At 43.4% G+C, this 27,694-nt stretch overlaps 1 protein-coding gene across 1 annotated transcript; it reads left to right on the top strand.

The window, feature by feature from the left end:
- Window positions 1-1,390: 1,390 nt before the first annotated feature.
- On the top strand, window positions 1,391-27,337 carry LOC106146425. Its single transcript, XM_013503176.1, has 4 exons — window positions 1,391-1,833; window positions 23,367-23,400; window positions 26,658-26,765; window positions 26,965-27,337. Exons 1-4 carry the CDS (start codon window positions 1,599-1,601, stop codon window positions 27,335-27,337), a joined length of 750 nt encoding a protein of 249 aa, XP_013358630.1. The 5' UTR covers window positions 1,391-1,598.
- Window positions 27,338-27,694: the final 357 nt, after the last annotated feature.

Genomic DNA, 27,694 nt, shown 5'->3' with positions numbered 1-27,694 from the left:
GACAGCATTATCAGACTACTGCAGGGATTAGCTGATCTGTATTTTCTGTCTTTGGTAATTGTAGGGAATATGAGACATAATTGACTGAAAGATTAGTTCTCATAGAAACAGCCTACTGCTGAAATATGTGTCTATGGCTGTAACAAATTTAGGGTGAAAATACATAAAGGAAATATTTTTTAAAAAGATGGTGAAGGCTATGGATATCACTTGGAGGATGCATCATATAATGGTTAAAAAGAAAAGAAAAAAAATCGAGGGGAGATGGTACACATCTGCAATCCCAGCACTTGGGAAGCTGAGGCAGGAGGATCTCCATGGGTTTGAGGCCAGCCTGGTCTACATAGTAAGTTCAAGGCCAGTATGAGCTATGTAGCCAGACCCTGACTCAAAAAAAAAAAAAAAAAAAAATCCCCAGGTCAGTATCTGCAATCCTATTGGTTGTGCAAAAGAAGTCTGAATTGGTTTGTATGAAGCTGCTGGCTTTCTTCTCCACAAACTTTCTTTCTCCCTCCCTCCTTGCCTCTGTTTCCGTTTCTGTCCATTCCTATCTTGGACTCACTGGACAGCTACACCCTCTTCTCCCGAGTCCCTGTGGGTGTGAGCGTCAGGTGACACTATTCTACCCTTGGAAATGAGCTGCATGGGGTTGGCCTTTAGACCACGTGTCCACCACAGTCCAGCAGCGTGGGCGTGGAGAAAAGCGAGGAAAGGAACTGGGCCTGCGGTGGAGAGAAAGGCAGGCTTGCTTCCCCAGGAGTCATTAAATGCTAACAGAGAGGCAGGCTCAGGTTTTCCGCTCACTGCTGAAAAGCTCTTGTAGCCCAGGCTGAAACACCTTAGGCCGCATCCTTCCATCTCCTGAATCTAGGGAGCAGTGGTCCCTGGGCTGGCCCGAGGGCTGGCTTGTGCTAGGAAGAGATGAAATCCAAATCAAACGGGAAACTTCCCTTCCTCCTAGTTAATGTGATTCAGCCAATTCCAGGATTTAAACTCAGGCATGCTAAGCCCTGCATTTGGGTCTTCAGGGAAATAATTTTTCTTAGGGGAATTATTTCTGGGCAGCAAAACTGCTATTAATTCTGTTTTAGTGTAGTTGCTAAGTGCTTGGCTCCTATTACTTCTCCCCCTGGGCAGCAGAAGGGAAAGGATAGAAATCAGGCATTTATTTTCTTTCTGTAAATTCTCCGGCCTGCTTCAGCGCACCACCCTGCCTCACCCTATGCATACACACCATTTCACAAGGTAAATATTTGTGCAAATTTTCATATACAGTCCCGTCATTGTTTGAAATGTGCCCTAAAGTTCTACATTTGCCTGAGGAAACAAGGAAGTGCTGCTGGGAAATTTTCCTAGGCTCTTGTTTACGTCTCAAACTGCACAGGTGATTTTGGTTGTTGTGGTTGTTTTTCTAGCAACAGGCACATAGGCTTGGCTTTCTGGTGCCTCAGTCAGAGTGCACTGTTGGTCTTAGAATGTATGTCAGTTCTCTCTCCAATCAGGGACAAATTTGCCTGTTGATTTAGGCTGATTCACCTGTTCTGTGTTGTAACTGATTTGAGGGGCGGGGGCAACTTCTCGGCACTTTTTGGGCCAAAATGCACAGGAACATTCTTCTCAGGAATGCGGTCTTGGCAAGGGAGCTTGCAAATTCCTTACAGACTTCAGGAGAACATAATCACAGGCAGTGGGAGAGCGGGGATACATCTGCTGGCTGGAAATTCTGGAAGCAAATTCTCATTCCAAACCAGGAAAGCCGGTTTTCTGACTACAGGATGCGTGTACTCAGAAGCTCCAAGCGCAGGAATCCGTGTGCTCAAGCCAAAGTTAAAGGTGACGTCTGTGATTTATTTCTCGTTCTGTTTCCATCATCTGTTCGCAAGGCCTATCAGTCCTGTCTTCAAAGCGGGTCCTGAGGTCATTCACATTTCAGCCCTCTCTCACCTGGACAATGCCTCCTTCAACTAGTCTTTATGGTTTTTCTTTATCGGCCTTCTGATCCAGTCTCCATCCAGAAGATAGGGACCCCTTTTGCAATTACAATTTAAACCTCACCATTGCTAGAATGCTGAAGCCCAGGGTTTTCTGGTTCCTGCCGACCTCCTCCGCACCTTGTCCTTCCACTCTCCCAGCCTCAGGGCTCCAGGCACGGGCCTCTGAGGCAGCCCAGCCAGGCATTTCGATCCCTCCGGCTATGGCTCTTCCTCTCGCTCTGCCGGGAAGGCTCTCCCTTGCATCTGCAGAGGCCAGATCCACTTTTATTTCACAGCTGTCTGCTTCAGGGTCCCTTTCTCCTGATGGCTTCCTCAGCATCTAAAGTAGGAGTGCTTCCACATGTTGTAGGATGCCACTCCAGAAAATAGTAGTATTCCCATCCTTCCCCATAGTTGCTATCTCATTACTTTTATACTTTTTCTAGTATCTATGGTCATCTAAAAGTATCTTATTAATCTACTCACTAATTACTTAGCATAGTCTCGTAAGTATGATGGTAAGATGTATTTCTAGGTAGATCTGTGTTACCCAGTACTGTACCCACTGGAGCCACATGGAGCCATTGAAAATTTGAAATGCGGCTAGTTTGAACTGAGATGTGCTTTAAGAATAAGCCAGGCATGGTGGTGCACGCCTGTAATCCCAGCACTCAGGAAGCTGAGGCAGTAGGATCACCACAGATCTGAGGGCAGCCTGGGCTCATGGTGAGTTCAAGGTCAGCCTGGACTACATAGCAAGACTCTGTCTCACACACACACACTAAAATAAAAAAAAAGAAAGAATAAATAAAATACACTTAATATAAAAAAGAGTAAAATGTTAATTTTTAATGTGATACTAGAGATTTTATTAGATTGATTGACTGCTGTCCTAGGGATTGAACCAAGGGCCTTTGCTCTGGGCTACATACCCACCCCTTTGTTATTTTTTCAGTTTTGAGATGGAATCTCACTAAGTCAATAAATTGACCAGGCAGGGCTGGAGCTTGCAATCCTCCTGCCTCAGCCCCTTGGAGTACTGGGATCAGGCCTGCAGTCCCAGGCCTGGCTTACAAACTTTAAAGTACATGCATGGTTCACATTATATTTGTTGGGCTGGATTAATCTGGGTCATCATAAGCTCTCAAGTTGCATTTTAAATACTTGTTTACTGAATGAGCTTCTACTTTCCCTTTGATATTTGCCAAAGATAAGTGGCTTCTAGAATTGTCAACTGTTCTTCATTTCCTTGTTCCATCTGTTTTGAATTAAGAGAGAGACGAAGCAAAACTCAATACCACCACCACCACCACCACCAGCCAGCAATCCCCAGAGCCATCCTGCGCAAGTGGTGATCAGGTGGACAGGAGGGAGGAGGCAGTGGCAGAAGCCAGAGACCTCTCCTTAGCCCTGGGAGGTGACACCACCAGCTTTTCTCAGCACCTTCCAGACACAGCCATGACTCATGAAAAAAAGCAGAAGGTGGTGAACATGGGCTCCCCCAGCACGGGCACGGGGCTCCCTGAGGAGCAAGTCCAGGGGCAGAGGGATGTCTCTGCCTTGTTGGGCTCCCGGAAACACGTCTTTCTGTGCATATGGTGAGAGGGGTCCGGGAAGGAGAAGCATCATGTGGTGGGGAAGGGCAGTAACCAAAAGCCCGGGAAAAGCCCTGAAGAGTTTTCTTTCCGGTCTTCTCTAAAGCCCTCCAGAGACAGAAGGGAGTCAAACTGCAATGTAGGGTGAAGTGAAAACTTCCTTAGCCAGCTCGTTAGCTGGGTTTATCTACTGAGTCTTGGGGGCCTTGGGTCACAAATCAAACCGAGAAAATTTACCTAAGTGTGGGAAGTTTTACAAACCCTGAAACAGAGGCTCCACAGAGGCTATTAAAGTGAGTTGCGTAAGATCAGAGATCTCTCAGAAGAGTGACCAAGACTTTCCAGAAACTGAATGTGGTGCACACATTTAATCCTAGCACTCTAGGAGGCTGAGGCAGAATTGTAAGTCTGAGCCTACCTTGGGCAACTTAGTGAGACTTTGTCTCAAAATAAAAAATAAAGAGGCTGTCGAGGTAGCACATGCCTGTAAATCTCAGCACTTGGGAGGCTGAGGCAGGAGGATCACTAATTGGATGCTACTTTAGGCTACAAAGCAAATTCAGGGCCAATGTGAGCAAAATAGCAAGACCTTGCCACAACAAACAAAAGCAAGCAAACAAAAATCTAGCTGTTATTTTGGCTATTACTGGTCCATAGCAGACTGTGAGCCTGTTGAGGGCAGTGACTTAAGCATAAGCCTGGTGTCTGAGGTGCTCAGGAGACAGCTGTGTCCACAACTCTCCTTCCTTTAAAGTTGGCTTTCCCACTCTGAGTCTCTGACATTCAAAAGGGGTTAGTGAACTATAACTCAATTCCAATTTTAAAAATAAACTTTTTCTGAATTAAAGTGGGAGAAAAGAAAATGGATATTTATAGGTTTCTCAACTGGGCCAGGGTCCAGCCAGCAGGGGATTAGAGAGCTCAGAGCCTGCCCTGGTCTGTCTCGTGGGTGCATTAGTGTTTTTTCTCTAAGGAAAGCACTTACAGTTTACCTGCCATCTCTCTCCACAGTGGGGTGTTAAGAGTTTTCCAAGCATGTGGTGGTGAGGGAGAGGAGTTTATATGTAGCTCAGGGCGGGGGTCAGCTTCTGGAGAGAGACCCAGGAAATGTACAGAAAGATGAGGTTGAGATTTTTCTAAAGGACCTGCAGATGAGAGCTCTTTCTGAGCTCGAATATCCACCTGATCCCTAAGGCAGAGGCAGTAATCATTGCTTTTATGTTTTTGTTGGAGCGTTTGGAAGTCCTGAGAATAGGGGTTCATGCATCATATAAGGGCTCAGATGGGTGGGGAGCTAGACTAGATCAAGTAATTACTGTGACTAAACTTTCTGAACTCAAAATAGGATAAATTATGGTTCAAAAGACTTGGTTATGTCTGATTTACAGTTGGTAAATAGTCGTGCAGATATAAAGCAATGAAATTGCATCAAATAAACCTTTACTAAAGACTCAGGCAAAAAAACCCAAATATAATAAAAAATACTTTAGTGAGCCTGGGGTGTGGCACATCCCTGTAATCCCAGCAGTCAATGTAACTGAAGGCCAGCCTGGGGTACACAGTGAGTTTCAGGCTAGCCTGAACTATGTAGTGAGACCCTGTCTCAAAAAACAAAACAAAAAAATCAGTAAAAGAAACTGACAACTCAATGCAGTATTGGACAAAAGACTTACACTGAATTTTCTTTACAAATGAAGTGATGCAAAGTATTACAAATACTAACTTTTTTTTGTTTGTTTTTTGAGTCAGCGTCTTACTGTGTAGTTTAGGCTGGCTTTGAACTTACTATGTGGCCCAGGCTATCTTCAAATTTGTGGCAATCCTCCTGCATCAGGCTCCTGAGTGCTAGGATTACAGGCATGCACCACCATGCCTGGCTTCTTTCATTGATTTTTAAGAGTTCTTAAAAATTCTGGTTCTGGTTGGGCATGGAGGCACATACCTTTGATCCTAGCATTTGGGAAGATGAGGTAGGAAGATTACGGTGAGTTCGATGCTAGCCTGGGCTACATAATAAATTCAAGTTCAGTCCAAAGAACATAGCAATACTCTGTGTCCAGAAAACAAAACAAAACAAAATTTATTTTGAGACAGGGTCTCTCTAAATTACCTTACCTGGCAATCCTCTTGCCCCAGCCTCCTGTATAGCTGAGTTTATAGGTTTGTGCCATAGTATTCCACTTTACTTTTTCCTTTTAAATAGTTGTGTGTGTGTGTAGTTTTATTTAAGATCCTTGCTCATTCCAAACTGATGAAGATTTTCTAGATTTTCTACTACAGACTCTATCATAAAAGAGGATATCCAGGTGGCTAGTAAGCATGTGAAAAGATTTACTTTGTTATTCATCAGAGAAATTCAAATAAAAACTATATCAAGGTACCTGCACACCAGAAGAGCTAAAAAAGTAAGTTCAGTGAAAACTTACATCAACTGTTGGAGAGCAACTAGAACTCACAATCTCCTGGTTGGTGGGTAAATTAAAACAACAGATTAGTACAATCACATTGGAAAACATTTTATCCTATGACCTAGCAAGTTCACACAACAGAATATGTGTATATATGCATCAAAACACAAAATTCTTCACAGCAGTCCTACCCTAACAACCCCACATCAGAAATAATTCACATGCCTAACAAATCTAGAATGGATAAATGTGTGTGGCAGATACAGTCAGTGTAAACTATATAACAATGGGGAAAAAAGAACAAACTATTATTGTGTGAATTCATGTATGGATTTCACTCACATAAAGTTGAACAAAAATAACGAGACATAAGCTGGGCACGGTAGAGCAGGACAATAATTCTAGTATCCTGGGAGGCTGAGGCAGTAAGATCACAAGTTCAAGCTCCACCTGGACACTTAATAACTTAGCAAGACCTGGTCTCAAAATAAAGAATAACTTACATTAAAAAAGATCTGGGAATGTAGCTCAGTACAAAGGCCTTGGTTCAATCCCCAGTACCACATTTTTGAAAAGTAGACACAAGAGAGGAAACTATATAATTGTACTTACATGAAATTTAAGAACAGGAATTTTTTTTTTGTCTTTTTGAGACATGGTCTCACTGTGCAGTTCAGGCTGGCCTTGAGCTCACTTTGTAATGCAGACTGGTCTCAAACTTGTAACAGTCCTCCTGTCTCTGCCTCTCAAGTGCTGGGATTACAGGCATGCACCACCACACCCACCTAAGAACAAGAATTTTTGTCATTATTGATCTTTTTGTTGTGTTTGGTTTTGAAACAGAGCTTCACTATTTGGTCCAGGCTAGCCTAAAACTTGCTACATAGCTCAGGCTGGACTCAAAGCCTCCCAAATGCTGGAATTATAACAATACATCACCACTCCTGGCTAAGAACAGGAAAAACTGATCTATGGTGAAAGAAGTCAGAATCCTGGTCATTGTTGGTGGAGGTAGAGTGGAGCTTGATTAAAATGGGGCTGAGGGAAGCATCTGGGGTGTACATAGTATACATATTGATCTTGATGGCAGCTTATGCTTGTGCATATTTATAAAAATTTATCAAGTGTAATTCAAAGATATGATGACTTCAATAAAAAAGTTCAGGAAAAAATATTAGTTAATAGAGTGTTTGAGTTGTAACTTTCATCATTCATTAACAATAGAAGTTGATAACAGCATTGTTTTCTTAGAATTGCATTTGAATAATTCTTTCTAATCATTGTTTACTGATCTGACTCATTTGGATATTTTGCAGGAAGATTAAAATTTCTGTGAAATATCAATATTTGTGGGACCTAGTAAATTTTATGTAGTCCTAGAGAATATGAGGAACAGAGTTACAAAAACTCTAGGATCTCTTCTGATTCTAACATATAATGATGTAGCTAATCAGTCTTGGCTTGGCTTGAAATCCACTTTGTCTGCAAATAGAATAGCTACCCCTGCTTTTTTCCAGGTTCCTATCACATGAAATATTGTTTTTCATTCTTTGACTTTTAGTCTATGCATTTCTTTTTGAAGTAAATGTGTTCTTGTATGCAGTATATTGTTAGATCTTGCTTCTTGATCCATTTTGCCCATCTGTTTCTTTTGATTGGTGAATTGAGACCAATTTCATTGATGATTATAACTAATATGTATGAACTTACCCTTGTCATGTTATTTTCCTGTTGTTGGTTCTCTGTTTTCTTCCATCTGTTTAATTATTTGCCTTGCCTGATGGTTTCATTCTGTTGGAGTTCATGGAGTTGTAGTCCTTATGTTTTTTCAGAATGTCCTTCAGAACATTTTGGAGTTCTGGTTTAGTGGTCATGCATTTCTTAAGGTGTTCTTTGTTATGGAAGTATTTTATTTCTCCATCAATTTTAAAAGATAGTTTTATAGGGTATATCAAAGATAGTTTTATAGGGTATCCTTCACAAGTCTGGGTTAGTTGTTGTTTTCTTTTAGGGCATGAAATACTTTACTCCTACCTCTCCTTGACTTCAGGGTTTCTATTGAGAAGTCTGCTATGATTCTGATGGGCTTTCCTTTATAAGTAATTTGTTTCCTTTCTCTAACAACTTTTAGTATTCTGTTCTTATGCTGAATTTCTGGAATCTTGACTATTATATGCCTTGCTGTAGATTTTTTTTTTTTTTTGGTCATGGTTAATTGGAGTCCTTCATGCCTCACTTATTTGTATGTCAAATTCTCTTTCCATGCTTGGGAAGTTTCTGCCATTACTTCTGTGAACAGGATTTTTATGTTATTTACTCTGTCTCCTGCTTTTTCATTGACTCTGACCAATCTTATGTTATTCTTCTTGGCATCATCTAGCAGCTGTTAGATTGATTTTTTTCATGGTGCCTTGCTTTTTTTTGTCTTTTTGAGACAGGGTCTCACTATGCAGTTCAGGCTGTCTTTGAGCTCACTTTGTAGCCCAGGCTAGCCTTGAACTTGAGATGATCCTCCTGCCTCAACCTCCTGAGTGCTGACATTACAGGCATGTGCCACCATGCCTGGATCTGGTCCCTTGCTATTTTTAAGAAATCTTTCTTTCCATGGTGACTAACCACAATATTGTCTTCTAATTCTGATAGTCTGTCTTCAAACTGTTTCATTTTGCTGTGTATACTTTTAATGGAATTTTTAATCTCCTGAATATTTGTTTGAATCTGTTTCATGCATTCCATTTCTTTCTTATGTTGGGCATTCATGGTTTCCATCATTTTCCTAAGCTCCTCTATTTTTTTTATCTGTATCTGCTCTAGAGTCACTAACCATTCCTTTCAATATGGTTACCATCTCCACAGTTATTTGAAAAATTATTTCTGATTTGATTTTTGTAAAGCTTCATTCATCTGCTTTGTTACTTCTACTGTTACCACTTCAAAGAGTCCCCATGGGTGGGTTTTGAATTATTGCACTTCATTGCTCCCTGGATTTCTTTTTGGTGAGCTAAAAGTCTAGGTTGCTTAAATGTCTTCTCATTTTTCTTTTCTTTCTTTCTTTCTTTCTTTCTTTCTTTCTTTCTTTCTTTCTTTCTTTCTTTCTTTCTTTCTTCTTTTTCTTTCTTTCTTTCTTAGTTTAATTCCTAGGTTGATGCTTGTAAACTGCTTATGGCAGGTAGCTTTATTGCTCACATTTAGAACTCTTAGAAATGACTACTTTTCAGAGATATCTTCCAGGTTTAGCTGGCTTTTGGGTTTTGAGTCCATTGCAAGATCCTACTTTTTCAATTTATTGGGGATGAGAATTGCTGCCTTTTTGGCCCAGCTCCTGGTTCTTTTATGATGATGTATCCACTATCATATATATATCATTGATTAATATGTTAATATAATGATTTGATTATCAAAGTAATGAGATAATAAGTAACAAAAACTTGCTTGATGTTGGCACACACCTGTAATTATAGTCACTAGCAGGTGAGCAGAAGGATCATAGTTTTAAAATCAGCTTGAGCAACTTCTCAAGGCCCTGCATCAAAATAAAAAATAAAAAAGGCTAGTGATGTAGATTAGTGGTAGAACACCCCTGGGTTTGATTGCATATTGCTAAAAATTTTGATTGATTTCTTGTAATATATGATAACAATATTATCCTTTATAAAATCTTTGAAGTTTTGTTTTTTTGTAAAAGTTGACTAGATTTACACTGAATTTTCTTTTTCCACAGAAAACATTCCAAATATTTTGAACTTGTCTTATATTTTCCAAGGAGCTTTTCTATATATCATACTTTCTGCTGCTTACATGTTGAGTGCATGAATCAACAAGTGAATAAAGAAACACACAAGTCATTTTCTCTAGTCAGCACTAGGTCACAGTAGAATGGAAAACCCAGCACAGCTTCCTGCCCTGAGAAGTGCTTACACTTCTAGTGGAGACACCGACCTCAAGCAACCTATACTAGGCATAGGAGTGCAAGGCAAGGGGCAGTCTGATCTAGGAGGCTAACCTGGCCTTCAGGATTGCCATGAAGAACCTAATGCTGGACATGAGATGAGTTCAGTGTTGCTAGATAAATGGGAGAATAAGGTCCCAGGTAGAAAATAGCATACATCACCCTGAGTTCTCTGCTCTTTGTTTAAAGTTAAGCAGAAACAGGAACTTGGTCTTAGAAGTGAATCTAAGAGTGTGGCTGTCCTTTCATGATCTTCACTGATGCCTGCCCACACTGGGGAGTGGGGGAGCTGACTCCTCACGTGGATCCATCAGAGCCTTCCTCAGCAGAACCAAAACACTTATTCTGCAAGAGGAAAACCCCCACAAATCATGGGTTCCCTTAAGACCCACTTGCAATTCTGTGCAAGGGCAAATGTCACTGGGGAGAGTTATTAAAAAACAAAAAAGTTTCTAGAACACAGCATCCAGTGAATTGAAAGCAGCAGTGTTTTTTTTTTTTGTGGGGGAGAGGAGCAGGGAGAGAGAGAGAGAGAGAGAGAGAGAGAGAGTGTAAATAGTTGTAGAAATGCTATTTCTTTTTTTTTCTGGTACTGGGAATCAAACTCAAGACCTTGTCCTTGCCAGGCAGGTGCTTGTGCCACTGACCTATGTCCCCAGCCCAGTGTTACTTCTTGAACTCTCTCCGCTTCCTATATGTAGTTCTGGAAGCCCACTGACTCCCAGGTCTTGCACATTTCCCTTCTGTTCCCACTCTTCCTCCCCATCCTGCTCTGCATGGGCCATGGCTCCCCTTTGCACACCTAGAATTCTCTGTTGATGCTGATCAATACCAGTTAACTGTGTTTTAAACACCTCTACTGTCTAACTCACAAATCCTGTGTTCTAGAAACAGACCAATGGGTTTTAGAACTCTCTGAGGTGACATTTGTCTTTTTACAGAATTCTAAGTGGGTCTTATGGGAACTCATGATTGGAGGAGGTTTTGGTATTTGGATTTCATTCTTTTGATTTCCTGTCAAGTGGAAATTCTCTTCTCCACGGTTTTGTTGAAACTTTTAATTTTGGGCTTTCTATTTTTAGTTGGCTTCTCTTGCTTTGCACCCCATTGAATGCTACTAAATTGTAATTTTTTCTTCCACATTTGCTGAGTATTATAATGTATTCCTGTACATCATTTACTGATGACTTTTATTGACATAATGAATATACATATTCATAGGGTACAGTGTTATAGTTCACCTTATATATATGTATTATACATATATCAGATTGAGGTAATTGACATATTCTTCCTTCCTTTCCTTTTTCTCCTCTTTTCTCCTCTCCTCTCCTCTCCTCTCTTCTTTTCTCCTCTCCTTTTCTTCTTCTGTAGTGGGGATTGAATTCAGAGCCTTCACACACTGAGCTACATCCCTAGTCCCTTTTAAAAAATATTTTGACACAAGGTCTTATCAAGTTGCTAAATTGCCCAGTCTTGGCTCAGAGTTATAATCCTCCTGTCTCAGTTTCCTGGAGTGCTCAGATTATAAACATGTACCATCATACCTGGAGTCATTTTTTTTAGATGTTAGAAACATTTATAATCCTCCTACTAGCTATTCTGAAATACACAATAAATTATTAAGTGTAGTCACTCCATTCTGCTATAGAATAATAGATCCCAATCCTCTTATTTTACTATATTAATGATTCTTAAATGTATATTTTGAACTTCTACATCTTCTGTGCTCCAGACCCAAAATATCAGTAATTGCCTACTGGATTTCTTTACTTTGATGACCTAAAACTGTGCCATAGTCTACAAATTGAACATCAAATTAATCAAGCCTGTGTCCTCTTCATTGGCAATCTAACCTCTACTCCTCCATCACTTTCTGTCTCCATTAATGAATGGCACCAACCTCTGTACAGGTGACCATCCCAGAATCATGAGGTTCATCCTTGAACTGGTGCGTCTTCTTCCCTGAAGAGTCCTGTATACTGTGAAGTCCTATTAACTGTGTACCCAGGATTTTTCTCTTACCACTGTTCGCCATCACTCATGACCTTTTTGTTTTTTTAAATCCAAGTTTTCCTCATGCCAGTGCATCTCTCTATGTTGCTACTAATGCTCATCCTGAAAGTATGTGTTTGATTCTGTCTGCTAAACGTCGCCCCAGACTTCCCATTACCTCCAAGGTAGAAGACTCCTCCTCCTGGCTATGTGCAGAGGGTCGTTCCAAGTGTGGTTCCAACTTACTCTCAGCAGTCTATTTCTGCGCAACGCTTCTGCTTGAACATGCATACATGGTCTGCCTCTTTGCTTTGGCCCTTGGTATTTTTCTGTACCAGAAGAGCTTAGGGAGTGGAGCCCTCATCAACCCAGTTTCCCTATTCTTAAAAGCCTCCTGGGCTTGAACTTGTGGTCCTCCAGCTTTAGCCTCCCAGGGTGCCTCAGTGTTCTGTGCGTTTCCCTATTAAGGCAGCTCTGCAGTGTTGCATAACTATTTGCCTTTTTGTTGCTTCTCCCTCTCCTAGAGACTTTCACATACTCAGTACTGTAATTTCCAAAGGGCCTGGCACATAAAGAGCTCTCAATATGTATATATTTTAATGTTTTCTCTCATGCTCTTCTTTTTGACCCCTTCCCAGTTAACAGATTAAAAGTGTAGATAAAGCTCAGCTCCTGTTTTTCCCAGCAGAGGCAGCTCAAAAAAGACACAGCAGGCCCTGAAAAATAGTAATAAGAATGGAAGATCAAGGGCTGGAGAACAAAGAGCACATTGAGCTTTTTCAGTAGGGGTGACTGGAATTGCACCACCCCCAAGTGCTTGCTCAGAAAATAACAGTCATGCTTTATAACATAATCTTGCCTTACACTTTCCAAAGTGTAGGCCAGCTGCTGTTAACATGCAGGGGAATGAGCCAAGTGGTGGCTGGGTGCACTGGCAACGGCTTTCTGGTGATGGAGAAAGGTATTGTCTCTGTATAGGAGATGGGAAGCAGGGCTGGTATCGGGCCATGGTTCCGCCAATACAAGGTTGACCAACTTTCCTACAAAGGCAGGAGGTATTTTGGACCTTGTGGGTCCCATGTCTCCATTATGCACAAAAGCAGCTACAGAAGATGCATAAATGAGTGAGCATGACTTCCAGAAAATTTTATTTATGGAGCCTGAAATCTGAGCATCATATACTTTCCACATGGCATGGAATATTCTTCCTAATTTTTTTCCCCTTAACTCTTTTAAAAATATGAAAACCGCTCTCAGATCTTGGAACAAGGAGCAACAGGTAGGACTTGGCTTGTGGGTCATATCAAGTTCCTTCCCCAGCTCTAATGTGTGGGTCATTGCTCTCCATCCAGAGTGCCTGTGCTTGAAGTGGAATCACGTGGCAAGTCCGACCTTATGACCTGGTCATAGTAGCCCGCCTGCTGAGTGCCAGCTACATGCCAGGCTGTGCTTCAGGCTAGAAACACGCTTTTCGGTATTGCTCAGAACCACTGTGTGAAGGGGGAACTAGGGTCGTCCCTTCTTTAGAGGCGATCAACTCCTTACCCAGCTGTACCTTTTGGAATCAGGCTTTTGCCGGGTGTCTGATTCCAAGGTTCCTGTTCTTACCACCGTATGGCACCATCACCATGGCCAAGTATCATTCCTGTGAAAATTATATGTGATTGGTTATAATCCTCAAGAACACAGACATTTTTATCGAACAGAGGTCAATTTTCCAAAAGAAAAATTAGCAGCAGGGAGGACTAAAGAAAAGATGTTGTCATATCCAGCTACAGGAAGATCTGATCAAGATCTCCCAAAGCTTAATACATTCTCCTGAATTTTTCATCTGTTTTTTTTCCTCCAGGAATTCAGAAGGATGTAATTAGTCTTCTCACTTGCCAGAAAGATTCCTCCTGTCTCCATCTCCAGTCCCCACTACTCTCTTTTGCTACACACATATACACAGACACACACAGACACACACAGACACACACGCACATCTTAGATGTGCACTTTGAACTTCTGTAAGTAATCTATCTGGCATTAGCATCTAAATAATAGATGCTGACAGATTGCTTCAAGAGGGTCCAGCTAATGAATGCAGAAGTGGACATTTCTCCTTGTAGGAATCACTACTTCCCTTCCCTCTGCCTCACCAGTATCTCTCCTTGGGCACACACCTTCTTGGAGTCCTGCACCAAGAGTGGTTCACGGGCCAGCAGATTAGGGACAGTATAACGGTGGATTACATGGGATGTCCTCTCTGAGGTTCTGCTAAGTCTGCCCTAAGCTTTGCTTCCCTGCTCTTCCCCCACCCCACTCCACCCTTCACTTCTTCCCTGACCTCAGAAGCTCCATTCCTCTCCAAAAATTGGGGTGTGACTGTCACCAGGGCAACAGTAACTGCAGGCCCTGGGTAAACAAGTTCAGTTGAGGATGATGCAATTAAACTGGGTTAGAGGTGGAGCTGGAGGTTTTGGGTGAGAGGGACAAGAGAGACACAGGCAGCTGAAAACATCTGACAGAAGAGTAGAAGGCCCTGAGCTGAGGAGGAGCTGACCTCCAGCTATACCGTGCCTCCGCTCCTTGGTTCTCCTGCCAGGTCTTGAATGAGGCACTTTCCACTCTTTATTAGAAACTCCCGTCTGGGCTCCTTTGCTTTGTTTTTCTCCTGCTCCTTGAACCTCTTGAAACAAGTCCTGGTGGCCCTGAGGTCTGTCTCGAGGCCTGTCTCTAGCCTGGTTCCTGAAGGACACCTCCCCTGGGCTTTCAATTCACCTCTGCCCTCAGATAAGGGTAGGGGCCTTTATTGGACACTGCTGGACAACAGGAAGAGCTTGTGTTCTGGTAGGAGGATCTGAGCGCCTTTGAACTCAAATCACTCAGCTTTCATCCGAGCTTCCTGCTGAGATGGCGAGAGAGGCAAAGTAATCTCTGTTTGAAAAGTAAAGTAAAATACTTATTTCTCCCACCACCATTACTAGAGTCACATTTACTCACAGTAAAAGACTTGGACAGGAAAAAAGAAGGCAAAGACCACCCATAATTCCACAATTGGAGAAAATCTCCCCAGGTAATTTGGTATATTTCCTTTTGGTGTTTGTTCATTACCTGTCTCTATCTCTGCCTATAAAATTTGATATCTACCATTTTATATCCTGTTCCATCTGTTGACGTTCTTTTGAGTATCTCCCATTAAAAAATTTTCCAGTACAGTGACCAACAGTTTAGGAATCGGCATTTGCCTAAGACTATGTTATTATCTGGGCATTAATATCAAATTGACATTGAGAACATTAGCATCCTCAACAACAACAACAACAACAATACACACACACACACACACACACACACACACACACACACACACACATCAGGAAGGCAGGTGGATCAAACACTTGTTACGTGAGGGACAGGCTCTCCAGATGAGATTTATGGGGCAGGAAGCCTGGAGTAAGAGGTGGACACAGAGGGATTATTTCTAGCTTTTCACTGTCCCCCTGAAGCCCCACCCCTTTACCAGAGAAATTCTTCTGAGACAGAGTATGAAACTGTTATCTGACAACTGGGACCAGGCTCAAAACCATGTGGGTGTATGTTTTGATGCTAAAGAAAACAAGATGATTCATCATGACCTCTGCAAAACAAAAACAAAACAAAACAGAATTGGATGCAGGAGTTTTCTTTCCCTGAGAGTGCCAAGATTATTCTTCTCTATCATTCTTCATCATCCCAGCTTTCTGGGTTTCCCTAATTTCGCACCACCTGCAGAACAGAATGCATCCTTTTCCAGGGAGATGGTGGTCAGCACAGCCCAAAGACCACTGCACAGTCACATGTCCAGTTCTGGGAAGTAGAACCTGGGTAGGACTCTGGGGTTTTTGGGTTAGTACAGAGCAGAACAGTGGGGTGAAGGTGGGAGGAGCAACCAGCAGCAGCTGTAAGCCACCTCAGAAAGCATGACAGAGGTACAGGGAGAGTTCCTAAGGAATGGCTCCAAGAGCCAGGGTTCTCAGCTCAGGTTCAGCAGCTGGACTAAGAGGGACTGAGATCTCTGTGTCCAACAAAGAAATGAAAAATAAGGGTAAAGAGGAGGAAATAAGGGCAAGGCTGGATTGCCCAAGAGATGACTATCATTCTGGACATCCAGACAAGAAATGACTACGTGTTTTTTTGTTGTTGTTTTGTTTTGTTTTTTTGAGACAAGGTCTTGCTACATGGTTCAAAAGGGGTTTTACTCATTATATAACCCAAGCTGGTCTCAAACTTTCATTGATCCTTTTGCTTCAGACCTTCCAGTGGTGGGATTATAGGTGTACGACACCACACTTGGCTAACCATCAGTTTTTAACAAATGGAATTTACAAAGGCCATTCATGTAGTGCCTGGAGCAGAAAACAGGGAGCGCTATGGTAGAGGAAAAGGTAATCCTTCCCCCTTCATAATGAGGGCCTCAACAGGTCCTGAATGGGCACAGAGAAATGGGAAAGGAGTCGCACCACTCTGGGAGGTTGAGGCAGGAGGATTTTATTTCAAGGCCAGCATGGGTATATCAGTCAGTATTTACTAGAGAAACAAATACAAGATATACAAATATATAAGAATTTGCAAGACTGGCTTACAGTGGCCACTTACAGAGTCAGATGTGGAAGGGTGCAGAGGGTCTGCTTTCACACTGGAGATCTGAAGGATCCAGTCAAAGGTTTGGAGCTCATTGCGGTGTCCCTTTTGAGTCCATATCAGAAGGCCAATGAGTCTACACCATAAGCCAGAAAATGATGCCCAAGACGAAGGGCAAGACTTGAGTTCCTCTGCCGAAACAGAAGCAGCTTTGACTTTCTTCATTTCCTTTTACATCATCCAAGCCACCCTACAGTGGGCCTTCCACATTCCAGGGTTTGGAATTGCTGAGCCATTTTAGCTGAACTTCTCTTACACAAATTGACACAATCAGCCAACCATCACAATGGGTAACTCAGCAATTCCCTGTTTCAAAAAGCGAAAAAAGGGCTGGGGATGTAGCTCAGTGTGAAGGCCCTGGGTTCACTCCCCAGTACTGAAAAGAGAGAGTGGAAGAAAGAGATCATGGAAAAGTGCATGGAGGGGATAGTCACTTGAGGTGAGACTTCAAAGGTCAGATTCACAGGTTGAAAAGATGGAAGGAAAATTTCAGGCTAAAGAATTATAAGAGAATTACATGGAAATACGAAAGCATGCATTGGGGTCCAGGAAATTTGATTCTTCACAGGTGACTTGAAGGGACGGAGACTGCACAGAGAGATAAAAGAAAGTCATGGAAAAGGCATGAAGCAGAGTGCGAGGAAGAACTTAGCAAGCTGCCCACACACAGACATCCAGCAGAAGTGGTGCAGTCAAAGGAGCAATGTGCTCAGGTCAGGCCCACCATGGGTCACCTCTCACTCCATCTCATTACTGCCAACTGACTTTGAACAAGTTATTGACCCTCTTTGAGTCTCATTCTCTTACTATATAAATTGAAGATGATACTCTTACCTCTGAGAAAGGGACGACATTTGAATGACATAACATTTAGAAAGTCCTGCACAAGCACACGGTGGACCCTCAGTAAATGATGTCTCTTACTCCTTCAAGTGGAGTAAAATCAGAGACACCGTTGAGCATCAAAAAGTTTTCTACATTGTCATTCTTTTCACAAGTAGTTATTGACCATCTACCATATCTCAGGGCCCTGCTACAGGCTACAGGACATTCAAGGCTGCAACTCTCAAGGAGAGAATAATCTGAGTGGAGGGACAGCGTGTGGTAGCCCAAAACACCCAGCCGTAGAGCTACCACAGGACTTCGCACCACTGAGAGGCAAACAAGCCGGTGTGATTGCTGGCGAGTGAAGGGAACTGCATGCAGGGAAGGTAAACTCTTGGGAGCTGGAAGGGCTGGAGAGATTTTGGAGGATTAAGAGAAACAGGAGGCAGACCTGGAACTGGTTAGCATTCGGAGAGACAGAGAAGAAAGGCTCAATCATGTTGAGCGGTAAAAACACCAGCCATGGAGCACTGTGAGCTTAGGGGACAGTCTGGTTTGACTGTAGAGGCCCAGGAGGTAAGGCTTCCAGGGAGGGTGGGGCTTAGTTACACAAAGCACTGGATGTTAATTTATGATTTCGATTTCCATTGTAGTAATGTGCTGTGTGCTCTGAGTCCCACTGGCCTGTCCCCTACCTGTAGCCTGCAGCTTTATTTATTTGTTGAATTTTTTCTTTCTTTCTTTTTTTTTGTTTAAATTTTTCTTTTTTTGAGACAGTCTCATTATGTACTCCAGGCTAGCCTTCAATTCACTATGTATTCCAGGCTGACTTTAAACTCCAAGCGATTTTCCTGGCTCAGCCTCCTGCTTGCTGGGATTACAGGTATGCTCCATCTTGCCTGACTTAGTCTACAGTTGTAAAATGATACCCATTTTTTAATATTTGTATACTCCCTTGTACTATTTGCTTTGAGATCTCTATCTCTATATCTAATCTATTTCATCTACCTATATCATCTATGTCATAGTATGCCCTAAGCAAGACTGTAAATTCCACAGGACAGGTTGCATAAAATTTTCTTCTGCAGACATGACTCAGTGAGTTGGCATAGCTTAGAGGCTGGGAAGTGAGGACAGGTTGAAGAGATCCACGGAGGTGCTGGGACCCCACTGTTGTGACACTTTGTATTAAATCCCAGTCCCTGCACTGTCACAAGTCTTAAAACTTGTTGATGTTGATTTAGTGTGCCTGGACTTGCCTTGATGGTTTGACCTCTAGTTCCTCGGCAATATCCCTATAAGACTGTATTTAGTGCTATTTAATGCCTACCAGTACAAAATTCTTAAATGGAGGTAAAGGGACACTTTTTTTTAAGAGACCCATTTTTGCTGAAGGATCCAGACTTTTCAGATTCAGGGGTTTTGCCTGTCAAGCTCCTTGACCTTCCTAAAATCAACCAAGGCCTCATCCTTTAACAAGAGAATTACTGTGTGCTCCTAACCCTTTTTGCTTAGTGTCCCCTGACCTTTGATATCATCAGCTGCCTTTTCTCACCTTACCCCCCAGGGAAAAAAATCAACCAGGAAGCTTGGAAATCAAGTGACCAAAGCAATAAGTAAGAGCTGGGGCAGACAGCACGACTAACCACCGTGCCTTCCTGCATATTTGCTTTGGTTTAAAGAGTTACTGGGGATAGTATGCTCACCTTTTGTTTTGCAGGGAGCTTTGCTTTCTTAGTAAATAGCTCTTTTAAAAAGTATCTCTATGTGACTGATCAAACAAATCCTTAAAGCAGACCGACAGCCTTCTCTGGGATCAGCCAGGATGGCAGACATGACACCCGGGCCATTGGCCCCTGCCCATGCCACTCAGGAGTCTGTGTTAATTTTCTGTCCACACCACAGCCCCTCACTCATTGTTTCTTTCAGCTGTAGCTTTTGGTAGCTGACACCTCCACCAAGTGGTAGACTCTTCACATGGGTTTTTGTGTCCAGATGAAGCCAGGGTGCCTCATCCTGGGGCAATGCATGGACATTCCTATTGATCTGGAGTTGATTGCTTTGGTTTCACAGACACCTTTTAACCTGGTTCTCCACAAAGCAGGGCACTAAGGTGGGTTGGGGTGAAAATGGGCACGGGGTCATTCGTAGTAGTTCCTACAAGGAAAAAGGGCAAATTCCCCCGTTCTCAACAGGAACCTGCTCAGGCTGATCTGCTGACAAGGTCACACCCACCCTTCAAGGCCCTGCTGATGCTGACCATCCTCCTCTGATTTCTCACCTCCCATATGCACCGACACCCCCAGGACACACACATACACAGGCTTCATGCCAGTTCTCTCCTCCGGCCTTTGTTCATGCCCTTCTCTCCTGACAAGTCCTTCCCTTTCCCATGTAGCCATTCAAATCCTTCTCATCTGTCCGTCACAAAGTCTCTCTAGAATCTTCCTCACAGTGTGGTTCTGGTTCTTATCTTCTTGTTTTATGTGAGTCAGTTTGGTTCTGTTATACATGAGCTTATAGTCTGCACACTCTAGGAGGAAAGATATCCTATTATTCCTTTTCATATAGTTCCTACATTCCCTAAATATCACTCAAGTACCCTTGGATACACACTTCTGAAATGCCCACAGCTACCCACCTTAAATTGGAGATCAATAAGTTTTTGCTAACTGGTGGATTTTTCCATAGCTTATATTAAAGAGAAGAAAAAGGCTGAGTGTAGTGGTGCACACCTATAATACCAGCACTCTGGGAGGCTGAGGCAAAAGGATCACAAATTCAAAACTAGCCTGGGCAACTTCGGCAACTTACATTTCAAAATTTAAAAAACAATAAAAGGGCTGAGGGTTCAGCTCAGCATGAAGGCCCTGGGTTTAATCTTCAGTACTGCAAAATAACAGCAACAGCAATAATAACAGCAACAACAAATAAAATGACAGAGGCTGAACATGATCCATGAGGCTTGCTTTGGATCTTTGAAAATGAGCGTGTCTAAACACATACCGGCCTTCATGTGCATTTCTTTTTTATTTAATTGACCACCAAGGGAGTCTGACTTTAGCTCTTCCTGTCTAGTTAGAACAATTCACATTAGTAAAGATTAAACGAACCTCTGTTAAATGCATCTCTCTGTGCTGGAACCTGCCTGACACTGGGATTGGAGGCCTGCTCCTGGAGAAGGGAGTGGAAAAGCTTTTATTAGTCACCACTCACTTCCTTCTCAGTGCTAATGGGAAGTGACCATGACAGCTATGAAAAGAAACCACAGTCTCTTCAGGGTGAGGTAAACATGAGGAGGAAGTCTGAAAGGATCAGAAAAGCAGGAACGTAGGACTTCAGTGTCCAGAAACACAACTGATTGATTCTCAAAGTCCACACTGTAGCTCAAAATAACTCAAATGATCGATTACACAAGTGGCACACCACTCACCAGGACTAGATGAGCCGGCACACAGCTCTTTCTGGGGGGCGGCCAACCCTTCCACAGTCAGGGAACAAAGTCAGGAAAGGTCCTTGACAAGAGCTAAATTTATCCAGCTGCTTGAGGGCATGAACTTCAGGGCCAAAGGGCACCTGAGGTATCATTCAGATGCCAGGGAAAGAAACCAGAAAAAACAGTACCTGGGGCTGGTGACTCACAGCAGCAAAAAAGGGGACTCTCACCTGTGCTGACTCTTGCAGCTATCTGTGCGTGTGTTTGTGTATATGTGTGTGTATAGGGGTGTCTATCACAGTGTGTGTATGTGTAGGGGTGTCTATCACTGTATGTGTGTGTGTGTATGTATAGGGGTGTCTACCACAGTGTGTGTGTGTGTGTGTGTGTGTGTGTGTGTAGAGGTGTCTTCCCACTGAGGACCTTGAGGCATCTTGGCAATTTTGAAATGGCAGATCAGAAGCCACCACCAGCTTCTGCTATCTCTGATGACTCCTAGAAATGTAATGTTTTCTCTAAGAACTAGGTAAAGGGCTGAGAACGGCAAAAACATGCCAGCTTATTCCCAGTGATCAAAGCAGAATCCCACTTACTGGTGAAGAACAGAGAACTATGTTGAGACCATTGTCAATGTGGACACGAGTCTAATTTGTAAGGAGTCAGGAAAAGCCATGATGGTGTGTTATCATTGCCTCTCAGGGTGACTCTCAATGGTAAGATGGGCAGCAGGAGGTAGGAGGTGAGGGTTATTGCTGAGCAACTACTAAGACCTTTTGGAAAACATTCAGCCCTTTAAGTATCATCTTCCATTTACAGATAAATAAACCAAGATTTATGGATCTTGCTAATGTAATAATGGTAATGATAGTAGTAAGTGCTCAAATTTGGTTGCATAGATCCAACACCTGGGCTCTGTCTGCTGGGCTTCAGAGATTTCTAGCTCTCTCTGTTCTCTATGAGGTTGAAATCCCAGCAGGGGAGGACCCCATAGAGTCAGGCCATGGGGAGGGAGTTGGAGAGCCTTGTTCATAAAACCTCACGGACCAATCAAAATCTTAGACCAATCAAAATCTGACCATCAGTCAACACCCTCCTTGGGGCTAACATCACTTTCCTACTTGGAATTTTTATTTCTTCCAGAATGGCATTTTCTGAGAAACACACTTCATGAAGTGAACGTGGGCTTTTCTCTTTGCTGTTAGAGTATGATTACCTTTCTGGTCATGTATCGTCTCCTTGATCTTTGCCCTCAGTGCTAGGAAGTGCACATTTGCTCAGCCTTTATACCACAGGCTCTGAGCAGCATGTGCTCTAATTGGGACTGAGTCCACTTAGCAGATGCCCTTCTATTGACCCTTTCAGGAAACTCTTATCCCCTTGGGTTCTCCTGGGGCCTCCTGGCAGCGACAGCGCTGAGATGGGGCAGAATGGACAGATACCTACTCCTCCACACTAAGTCCACTAATGATCTCACCAGCTGCTTCAAGACTAACCTTAAATGCTTTTGCCCCTGCTTAATTCCTCCCACTTCCTTCCTTTGGTCACTTCAAGCATTAGCTACAGATACTTGTAACGCGTTCAGTACTCTAGAGGAAAGCAAGCAATGAGGACCACACTCTCATCTCCAGGCATGCAAGACGGTTGCTCAGATCCATGTGCTGGCTCCAGGAATCCCCAGTAGTTTCCTTTACTCTTCTTGTGCTAAAGCTGATGTTTCTTAGGATTTTGTCTGGGGCATCTTACGGTGACAACAGTCAGTACCCATAAATCCACGACTGACATATCTCTTTACAGACCCTGGCACCCATCTGTCCATCAGATACCTCAACTTGGGAGCCTCTCCAGACATGGGAGGTGCTCAGTGAGTCTTGTTTGATCACATGAACATTTTTGTAGAAAGGATGTTGTCAGGGGATTGTTTAAACCTCAAAGCCTGGCAGCTCAGGCAGAGATAAACCTCTGACTTGCTGATTTCATGGTCCCGCTTTATCACTGCTGCTTTGTGAGGCCCTTCAGAGTGGTAGAAAGATCAAAAGCCTGATCATTTCAGGTCCAGACCTTGCTAGCACATCTAGTTTTATCATCTGACTATCTGAAGATTACAGGTCAAGCTGTGAGGTAGGCAGTGTGGGGTCCCAGCTATGACTCTCGATCTGGTTCTGAGGCAAATTAGTTGTGTTGCTCTAGGCAACACTCTTCTTGAGTCTTTGAGTCTCAGGAGATGGTTGAACCACTTGATGTCTAAGGTTCTTCTGACACTTCCCTTTCAGTGGAAAGTATTTTAGCACTTCTGGGTAAGATTCCACCCCCCACCCCAGCAGCAATGTAGAGTTCATCTTATTTCTCTGGTGTTTTGCTTAGACTTATCTAATGAGACTAACTAGTTGTTGGTTTCACTGCTATCCAGAATTCAACCCACTGTCATAGGAGAGGCTTCAGGATAAATATGAAAATGTCTCTGTCCCACACAGACTCTTATATTTGTTCAGCTTGCCCATTTTCCTTTGTTCTGGAACACAGGTTGGCAGAGGCAGTTATGGCCTGAGCATGCCAGGTAAGAGTGTCCCTGTGTGGACGACTGCACGAGGGGGCTGTAACTGCAGGTGGACAGTGTCTTGACAGACATGCCTAATCCATAAAGGACACACCTTTGTTGTTACCTTTCCAACCAACCTCCTTTGTGGGTACAGAGTTATTCTAAAATTGTTTGGGAGTTGCTATTTCTTTCTGACTACAAACAGTTTAAAGTTTAATCAAAGTTTAAACAAGTCAAATGTGCTAAAAAATATTGACTGTAGCAGTCTAGTAGCCTCCAGTCTTCTTGATGAGGGCAAATATGTACAAAGCTTTCAGCTTTTCCTTGTGACAGTTGTTCCTTGTTTTCAAGTAATATGTACATACTATTGTTACTTGAGCAATACTTTGACCTTTTTTCTATTTATTGGAGATGAGGTTTTAGATCTCATTTACTTCTATCTTCTTCTCACATGGGTCCAGCAGAACACTAAAATATTTTTTACTGATTTCCTTCTCTGAACGCCTGCAGATATCTATTGCCTCACTCATTCCGGCATGCACTAATTCATACCTCTCAGATTGTTTTTGGATGTGGTCACAAACCCATGTCCACCAAGAGCCAGGATATAATGAAGTCTCCTCTGTGAGTTGGACAACAGACAGCATGAGGGGCTGGTGAGCTAGAGAATGGGCACTTTCATTTCAAGCAATTGTTGCCCAGGGGAAGGTGGGTTAAGAAGTGCACATCTTCCAGTTTTCAAGAAAAGCAGATATCCAGATTTCTATGTCTTGGTTACTTTTCTGTCATTGCTGAGACAAAATACCTGACACCCACAGTTAAGGAAGGAAAGGTTTATTTAGCTCACAGTTTGTGCTGGTTTCAGTCCATACTCAGCTGGCTCCAAGGCAGGGTGGCACAGGGCAGAAGGCAACAGTTCATGGGCAGAAGACAGCAAAAGCAGGAAGAGTAAAAAGGGAGGAGCGGTGGCAAGCAGCTCCTTCCCTCCCTCACATTGTATGCAAACTACCTGCTCCAGGGCAGGTGTAGCACCCACATCCATAATCATAATCAATCATGAACTCTAAACGCCCACCCCATGGCTGCATGAGGCTTTTAGGGGATGTCCAGACACAAACCATAACACTATGACTTGTTAAAATATTGGTTCAATTTTACACAAACATTGTGTGGGACAAACACGATGACTATTTCACACTGTATGTTTGCAGTTTCTGGCATGGGTCTCTCATCATGAGATGGCTCTTGAGCTCCTTGTTTTTGAATTCCACTCGGCATCTCAGACATTAGCTAATATATATATAGTAGATGCCTGATAAATACTTGCTCAACTTTTTGGGACACCATATCCACACCAAGCAAAATTATTGCTCATACGTGCTGTAAGGAGAAATCTCCCCCTAAAACTCATGTATGTATGAAAGACACTCTTGCCCACAAACTTGGTGGGGTTAACACATTTGCCTGGTAGATGTAAGTGAACTATTACTGTGTTCTTGACCTTCTGAAATGAAACCCTCGTTCAGCCTTCCACTCCTCAAAGCTCTTACTAACAGCGGACGCACACTGCCTCTTCTTTACCATTCTGTTTGCTTTCCAGTCATCCCTCCACCTACCATCCTTGCCCAAAGTCTCTCTTGCTTAGAGCCTGTGAATGCTGTGGTGTGAGTCAGTCTTGTCCTACCAGTGACTTCAGTTAGACTCTAACGACTTGGATCAGACTGGAGTGCATGATGCCACTGATCACTTCTTCCTTTTTAATTTAGTTTTTTTCTTTCCTTTTTTAAATTATATATTTGTGGTACATAATGCTTCCACTTATCTTGGGGAATTGGTGCATATTCCTCTTTTTTTGAAATTCTCACTTTCCTCGGTCTTTGTGTCGCTACCCCTTCCTGAATCATCTTCAATCTTTTTGGATGCTCCTCGATGGACTCCTTTTCCTGCTCCATCCTGACACAGCTGATTGGTGCCACTCCAGGCTCTCTCCTCAGCCCTCCACAAGCTCACCCTGGGTGACCCGACCCCTCCCGTGACTGTGCCCCATGTGAGTGCCGATGACGTCCAGTTCCGTCTCCGCTCCAGCTCCAAACTCATCTAATCAGCTGCTTTCTGGCAGTGTCTGTCTCCATTGATCCTCAACGTCCAAGGCTGAGGTCATCTATCCCTGCTGCCTCCCGCTGCTCTTTTCCAGGCCTCCAGTTCTCTGCGAGGAGCATCCACCTAGTGGCCTAATCATGAATCCCTCAAACCTGGCCCCGTGAAAGATTACTCAATCAGCACAAAGAAGCACAGTTTGGAAGACCAAGAAAACAAGACCAGGATGCTAAAAAATTATTCTGAAAGAATTTAGCACTTTAAAATAATGCAACTATCACAGTAGCCATGCAGGAAAAAAATAGAAACTTACTGGATTTTCTTACACTTGTGTTATGGTTGGATATTACTTTTTTCTGGATGATGCTTCCAGGAGGGTGGGTGGGTATGACTTATTCAAGGCTTAAAACCATTGAAGTCATTACTGTAGCCCATTCTCAATGACCCTTCTCCATGCACACTTGATTCCTAATCCCTGTTGATTCTGCTTCATTCACAACAATTGAACCATCTCTAATACAAGGCCAGAGCTTTGCTGTCTGCAGCCTGGATTGCTCTAGCAGTCTCTTTACCAGCTCTTCCTTGCTGTCCATCCATCACAGAGCTGTGACCTGCTTCCTGTATGTCACCCTTTTTTCTAAAATCTTTTTGTTGCTACTTAGTAACTTCAAGGAAGTTCCAACTGCCTGGCTATGCTGAGTAGACCCAGCATGCCCTGCCTCTCCTAACTTAGCCTGCTCATCTCCCTGTTAGGGTTTCACACGAAGCTTCATTCTGGATTTCCTACCCTTATTCTACCCGCTGCAAGTCTCACCCATTACCCCTGTGCCCAGCCCAGCTGGGGAAAAAATCTGCATGAGAAGTAAAGGAAAGGACAGGAGACTCTCAACACTGTGGTCTTCAGAAAGGAAATGACCTCCCCCTGCTGTCATTTGAATATGATTCGTCACCTCCAAAACTCATGCTGAAAGATAATCTCATGATGGGGCATGCCACTGCAAAGTTTGAAAAAGGGGGAAACGTAATCTGACTGTGGTTCAACCAGAGGCCTTCGGGAGGCGATTAGGACTAGAGAAGGACATCAGAGTGGAGCCTGCATGATGGGGTCCTGGTGGGTTTGTGGGTAGAGGGACAGAGACCTGAGGACCCACGCATGTGTGCTGCCTGTTTCTTGCCAGGAGGTGCCCTGTACCACCCTGCCACCCCAGGGCTGGGGACTTTGCCAGCAAGAAAGCCATCACCAGGTGTGGCCTCTCCACCTTGGACCTCCAGAGCTGTGAACCCAAGTAAACATCATTTCTTTAAAAGGGATCATGTCTGTAGTATTGTGTTATTAGCAATGCAAATCAGACAAACACACCTCTCACCTCGTAAAAGCCTTCAAAGGAGAAATAATCAAATATAACCACAAAATAAAGAAACGCGGAAGCCTCTTTTTGCCCCCCTGCTTGTCTTTTGATCACTACTTTTGCCCCTAAAATGCAGGTACATTCATTCCGGGGGGCCACATGCAGAAGAGGGCCATTGTCTTCTTCCCTCAATGCTCAGCTCAGTGAGACCATCTGCCGTCACCATCCATGAGCAAGCTGGCTCAGCTGACAGACCCCATGTCCTGTGTAAACAGTGGCTTGGAGAACGCTCCGTGCATTCCGGTCCGGTCCGGGCCCAGCCCCGACAGGGAGAAGGACATTACTCACTTGAGCCCGCCCCGCCCTGTTTGCCCATTTTCACCAGGGGGTTCGGGGGAGTGGGCGCGGAAGGCGGGAGAGCACAGGAGAGTGGAGCTGTTTGTTTTCCCCTTTGTGTTAACAATACAACATCTGTTCCCCAGCCTGGCAGCTGGAGCAAAGTGAAATGATGTGAGCATTCATTGCTGTCTGGATGAGGGGGTGGGAGTGGGAGAGAGGACGAGGGAGGGGCGCGGAGAGGGCTGAAGACTCCCTGAACAATAACAGCAACAATGGAAATATCTCTGATACCGCTTGGCAGGCACAGAGTCAGGAGCCCACAGAACTGTGTAACTTGATGTTCTGGTGGATGTACTTATTGTAACTAATGCACTGAATAGCGATCTGTGTGCACTTCCCTTCTGAGTATCTATTTTGGCTCATGGTCTGTGATGAAAAATGTCTTTATCTACCTAAGCGTGAAACTGAGAGAAGTACAATGAGACCAAAAGAGCAACCCGAGGGTAGAGAAAGGGCAGTGCAGGAAA

The sequence above is a fragment of the Chinchilla lanigera genome, unplaced genomic scaffold (genome assembly GCF_000276665.1).
Source record: "Chinchilla lanigera isolate Chin_1 unplaced genomic scaffold, ChiLan1.0 scaffold00005, whole genome shotgun sequence".
Lineage (NCBI taxonomy): Eukaryota > Metazoa > Chordata > Mammalia > Rodentia > Chinchillidae > Chinchilla > Chinchilla lanigera.
This window is presented reverse-complemented; position numbering and strand designations above follow the sequence as displayed.

Bases quoted from the DNA above. Each gene is read 5' to 3' on its own strand.
- LOC106146425 (XM_013503176.1), top strand. From the start codon at position 1,599: ATGCACAGGAACATTCTTCTCAGGAATGCGGTCTTGGCAAGGGAGCTT. The intron at 1,834-23,366 runs GTGACGTCTGTG...TCTGGAACACAG, and splicing joins TGCTCAAGCCAAAGTTAAAG to GTTGGCAGAGGCAGTTATGG. The intron at 23,401-26,657 runs GTAAGAGTGTCC...GTTTCTTGCCAG, and splicing joins TTATGGCCTGAGCATGCCAG to GAGGTGCCCTGTACCACCCT.